General features: G+C 53.6%; 1 protein-coding gene across 1 annotated transcript in view; it reads right to left on the bottom strand.

The window, feature by feature from the left end:
* VAV2 (vav 2 guanine nucleotide exchange factor) overlaps positions 1–6103 on the bottom strand; it is a 218984-nt gene that overhangs the window by 52268 nt on the left and 160613 nt on the right. The window contains exon 7 of the mRNA XM_011931421.1: positions 32–134. Coding sequence (XP_011786811.1) covers positions 32–134 — 103 coding nt within the window. The remainder of the gene's footprint in view (positions 1–31; positions 135–6103) is intronic.

Raw genomic sequence — 6103 nt, 5'->3', positions numbered from 1 at the left:
GAGGTGAGGGGAGGAGTGGGGCAGGGCTCACCATGGGCTGCTGCACCTCCACCTTGATGATGTCCTCGTAGATGTCGTCCCCTCCATCCTCACACGGGACGCAGTCGTAGATGTCCTCCCCCAGGTCATGCTCGCTGTACAGGAGGAGGCAGGTTAGAGGGGAGGGGAGGCTCCCACCACCCTGATCGGGGAGCCGCAGAGCACGAGGGTCCATGAGGGATGCAGGCAGCTGGGGCCACAGTGAGGCCACCTGCCCAGGGCCTCAGTCTACAAAGTGGAGTGGGCCCCACCTGCAGGGCTTCTGTGGGCGTGAACCGGGCAGCGCAGGGAGCATCCCCCAGGGCTCTGCCTGCTGCCTCCACAATGTGCATTTCAGAGGGATCTGCCAGGACAAAGCCCCCACTTCTCCAGCCCTTTCGTAAAAGTTGGGAACATACGCCAGAGGTCCAGGGGTGGACCCCTGCCCTCACCAGAATCTTCCCAACCCTACCTGACAGGAGCACCTGGCTCCTGCCTCCAGACCAGAAGCCTCTCTCCCCCAGCCCAAGGCTGTGACCTGGAGCCTGGAGTGCTTCCAGCTCAGCCCTGGCTCTTCCAGTCCTTGGAGGCAAGGTGCAAAGGTTCCAGGTACATGGAGGGTGACCCGGAGTTTGTCATTTGCCTTCTGAAACCAGAGCCAAAGAAATTCCCACCAAAGTCTAATATGATCAAGCTTTGTTTTAGCTCACGGTCCTACTCCACAAGCCACCCGTCCGCCTGCAGGACTCAGTTCACGGGCTGCCTCCTCCAAGATACCCACCAGGATCGCCACTTGGCCTGTGATCTGGACTGTTGCAGGCACCCGTGGACTAGATGCAGCTCCTTGGCTACGTTTCCACTGACTCTGTGAGTGGCAGCAGATGAGCCTGGCCCCTCCCCACACCGGGCTTCCTCAGCCCTCCTGACGCTCCACACCTGACCTGCTGGGGCTCGGGAAGTCTCTCATTGAATCAGCACCTGAGCCAACCTAACTACCGCCCCCCCCTCCCATTCCCACAGGCCCCGCTGGGGACTCACTGCACCTGGGGGCGGAGGGGCAGGAGCTATCCCAGGCCCAGACCAGTGGCGTATTCAGCCCTACAAGCCCTCACCCCTGCACAAGGACGCATCTCACAGCCTGGGCTCAAAGTGGGTGGCAAAGTTCACTGGGAGAAGGACGGAAATAAATGCAGAGCACCCCCTTCCACTGCCACCATGACCGGCACGCAGGGAGGCAAGGCAGGGACGGAAGCCGGGGCAGGAACCATCCCTGCGGCGCTCAGGAACAGGCTCCCCAGCCATGGCCTCATCCCGAACCTGGCCTTTGAATATCAGCTGTCGCCTTTTAAGGCTTGGGTTGGGGAGGACCATTCGAGGCCTACTTGAGAGAGGGAGGGCACGTGTGCATTCGAGGAAGGCCCTCAGCACCTTCCCTGGAGGACACGCTGCAATGCACCTGCCACACGGCCTCTGTGGGCGAAGCATCTGTGCCTCTCTAGAGGGGAAGCTGGGGGCGAGCCCAGCTCCTGCCTTGTGGAGCCTCCCGCAGGCAGGCGGGCAAAGGAGGTGGAGGAAGCTGTCACTCCGGGTACTTCATTTTCTGCACCACTACAGGTGTGAGTGAGGCGGCTGAAAGCCGGCCAGAGGAGCAAAGCTGGCAGCGGGCAGACGGCCCTGGGACAGACCAGGCTGATGGAACCCTCCAACCAGCATTCAAAGAGCCACCCACGCATGGGCAAGCCCTTCTGTGTGCCAGCACCTGTAGAAAAAGTCATTCTTTTGGGCCTCACAGAATCCTTGGAGGTAGACAGCACTGTGGCCATTGTGCAAATTAAAACAAACACACTGAGGTTAAATGGTCAGCAAGGGGCAGGGCTGTGGCACGCGCTCACTGTCCTCTCCCCTCCCTGCCCGCCCTCCACCGTGAGAGGTCTGTCTGGGTGTTGCCCAGCCGTGTGGGAGAACTGAAGCCAGGGCAAAGGCAGCCGTCAGACGGGCTGGGCCCACAATCTGGTGACAGACGCTGCCCTGGGAACAGACATCAAGGCAGGAAGGGTGTTTGTGAGCTCATAGGTTTTCTTACTAACCCATCTCAAAGGTCCGTCCCCAGCCAGGTCCAGCAACTGCCTTAGAAACTGTCACCTGTGATGACACAAATCACCTCCCCTCCTCTCCAGATGCTGTCCCCAAGGAAACAGCCCGCACTGCTCTGCCTGCCAGGCTACCAGGGACGCAGGCAAAAGTGACGGCAGGGGTTGTTCTCAGCGGCCGCCAGCCACCCCACATTTCCGTCACCCGGCAGAGTGAGGCTGGCGGCAAAGCCTCTGTGGAGAACTCTTGACAGTTGGAGGCGAGGCGAGACGGGGAAGCTTCCAGGCTGCTGAACGAGACAACTCAAGGGCAGATGAGGCCACTCAGACTGTCTAGAGACAGACGTCGGCTTTTCTCCAACAAGCCAGGTGGAAGGAGGGGGGTTGGCTGTGAAATGCTGCAAGAGCTGATGACATGGATCAAAAAAGGCTGCAAGCCGGACCTGGACAGGGGCCTGGAGGACATCCCGTGCAGGGATGGCAAATGGCCACACGGCGGGGCGTCCCAACAGAGCCCAGGGCTCCCCCCAACCACTCAGGAGCCCGTTCATAAAGGACCCTGTGCCGCCTCCATCACGGGTCGACCAGAACCAGCTGCTGACGACAATGCAACGTGTTTCCTCTCCCGCAGGAGCTCCAGGCTTGTCACGGTGCATATGGGAAAACCCAGCCCAAGCTGCTGCAGGTCTCTCAGATGTCATGGACACACATCCTTCGCTCGTGCCTCCCACCGCACTGGCCTAGCACTGCCATTTACTGAGTTCTCGATGACGTGCCTGGCTCTGACAAGGCCTGAGCGTATTCTGGGAAATACAGGATACAGTCCACTGATCCCAGGATGCAGGAAGCACGAGCTCCATCCCGAGCCCAAACATATTAAGGAGGGAGAGGACAGGGAAGGCTGGGATGGTCAGAATCTTCCTGAACAGATGAGACTCGAAAGATGCTTTGAAGCCCGGGTGGACCTAGAAAAGGGGTGTGAAAGGCAGAGTCCCCCGCCCACCTGCCTCTTCCCTGGCCCAGTCAGAACTGTCACGCTGGGATCTGGGTACAAGTCCACATCTATGGAGCACCTGCTGCATCTCACGCTTGGTAAGAAATGGCAGGCATAGGGTTTTCACAATATTTTCGCTAAGCTTTTTAAGGATCAAAATACACCCTTAGCGGTAACTTTCTGACAAGTGGATACACCTGGGTCACTCATGCCCTCCCACATCAGAGAGCACTTTCTTTTCATTTTATTTTTTTTTTTGAGACGGAGTCTCGCTCTGTCACCCAGGCTGGAGTGTGGTGGCCGGATCTCAGCTCATTGCAAGCTCCGTCTCCCGGGTTCACACCATTCTCCTGCCTCAGCCTCCCGAGTAGCTGGGACTACAGACGCCCGCCACCTCGCACGGCTAGTTTTTGTATTTCTTTCTGTAGAGACGGGGTTTCACCATGTTAGCCAGGATGGTCTCGATCTCCTAACCTCGTGATCCTCCCGTCTCGGCCTCCCAAAGTGCTGGGATTACAGGCTTGAGCCACCGCGCCCGGCCAGAGAGCACTTTCATCTCACCGGAGCTCCTGCCCTTCTCCATCAATCTCCTTCCTGCCCCCAGCAACCACCCTTCCGACTGTTCTTCACCACGGACGAGCCTTGTCTGCAGTAGAATGTCAATGGCGTCGTGCATTAGTTTTCACGCCTGGCTTCTTTCCCTCAACATCGGGTCTCTGAGACATCCATTCTGACTTGCCCACATCTGCAGCTCATTCCTGTTTACTGCCGAGTAATAATCCACGGCATGAATAACAACAGGTTACCCATTCTCCTTCTTGACGGACATTTGGGTTGCCTCCAAGTTTTTGGTTATTGTGAATAAAATCTGTTATATGAGCATTCAAGTTGTGTGTGTGTGTGTGTGTGTGTGCGTGTGTGCCTGTGCACGCATGTGTGGTGGCTGGGGGGGTTACACAGGCTTTCTTTTCCTTTGGAAACTAAATTCCACTAGGAGTGGAACTGCTGGTCAACGAGAAGGTCTAGACTCAACCTCATAAGCAGCTGACAAATGCTTTTCTAAAGTGGGTGCATTCCACACCCCCAGCCAGCAGCGCTCACCAGCCCCAGCTGCTCCACATCCTGGTCAGCTTCTGCTGTTGCCAGTCTTTTTCCATCCAGCCCCCAGAGTGCCTGTGGAGTGAAACAGAACTGTGGTTCTATTTGGCACTTTCCTGATGGCTAACGCTGCTGAGGGGTCTTCTGTGTCCTTACTGTCTACCTTCCTTTGTGAAGGGTCTGTTCAAGACTTTTGTCCATTTCTAAAATTTGGTTGTCTGTCTTCTTACTGAATTCAGTGAGTTCTTTACATATTCTGGATACAGATATGTTTTGTGATTCTTCCCCCAGTCTCTAGCTTGGCTTTTCATTTTCTTAATGATATTCAAGCATTCACCTTTAATTTAATAAAACCTAATTTATCACATCTTTCTTCAGTCACATCCTGGCTCTGTCCTGTGTCCAAAGAAATCCTTGCATCTTGTCTAAGAAATCTTTGCTGTCTTTCAATCACGGTATATTTTCCTACAGGAGCTGCATAGTTTTAGCCATTATGTTTAGGTCTCTGATTCATCTCCAGTTAATTTGTGTGCGTGGTATGAAGTAGGGTTCACTTTTTTCCCATAGGAATAATCACATGTTCCAGAACAATTTCTCAAGACTTCTCTTTTTCGAGCAGGGCATGGTGGCTCATGCCTGTTCTCCCAGCTACTAAGGAGGCTGAGGAAGAAGGATTGCTTGAGTCCAGGAGTTTGAGGCTGCAGTAAGTTATGATCGTGCCACTGCACTCCAACCTGGGCGACAGAGTGAGACCCTGACTCTCAGAAAACAAATAAACAAAAACCTTGCTATTGGATTGCTTAGATCTCTGTCAAAAACCAACTAGCCAAATAAGGCTGAGTCTATTTTGGAAAAACTACTCTATTCCATCAGTCTATTTGTCTATCTCTATGCTAACACTTCTGTCTTGATAGGTTTCATAGAAACTCTTGAAACCAGGTAACGTCAATCTCCTGACTTTGTTCTTCTACAAGACTGATTAAGCTATTCCAAGGCCCTCTGCCTCTCCACGTAAACTTTACAACCGTCTTGTCAATTTTTTTAAAATGTCTGCTGGGATCATGACAGACACTGTACTGAGTCTACAGTTTAATTTGGGGAGAACTGACATCTTAACAATAACACCTTCCAATCCATAAACATAGTATATACTTTATTTAAGTCTTCCTTAATTTCTCTGTGAGACATTTTGTAGTATTACGACAGAGGCTTTGGAATTTAGGAAGTATTGGGCCTTTTCTTTTTCAGTGTTTATTCTGCTTCCTTCATTCTTCCTCTTCTGAGACTGCAATAGTCTCAACAGTCTCTTCTGAGACTGAGACCGGTATTAGACATCCTGACGTCGTCCCACATGTCTCAGGCTCTGCCCCTTCTCTCCAGGCTTTTCTTCCCTGTTATTCAAAGTGTGTAATTTCCAGCCTGGTGTGGTGGCGCACGCCCGCAATCCCAGCAGTTTGGGAGGCTGAGATGGGACGATCACCTGAGGTCAGGAGTTTGAGGCCAGCCTAGCCAACGTGGTGAAACCCCATCTCTACTAAGAAAACAAAACTTAGCTGGGCGTAGTGGTGAGCTCCTGTAATCCCAGCTACTTGGGAGACTGAGACAGGAGAAAATTGCTTGAGCCTGGGAGGAGGAGCTTGCAGTGAGCTGAGACTGCACCATTGCACTCCAGCCTGGGAGACAAGAGCAAAACTCCGTTTCAAAAAAATAAAAAATAGGCCCGGTGCGGTGGCTCATGCCTGTAATCCTAGCACTTTGGGAGGCCGAGCTGGGCGGATCACGATGTCAGGAGATCGAGACTACAGTGAAACCCCGTCTTTACTAAAAATACAAAAAAATCAGCCAGCATGGTGGTGGGCGCCTGTAGTCCCAGCTACTCGGGAGGCTGAGGCAGGAGAATGGC

The sequence above is a fragment of the Colobus angolensis genome, unplaced genomic scaffold (genome assembly GCF_000951035.1).
Source record: "Colobus angolensis palliatus isolate OR3802 unplaced genomic scaffold, Cang.pa_1.0 Scaffold9, whole genome shotgun sequence".
NCBI classification, from domain to species: Eukaryota; Metazoa; Chordata; class Mammalia; order Primates; family Cercopithecidae; genus Colobus; species Colobus angolensis.
The sequence above is the reverse complement of the archived record's forward strand: the minus strand, read 5'-3'. Positions and strand labels throughout refer to the sequence as shown.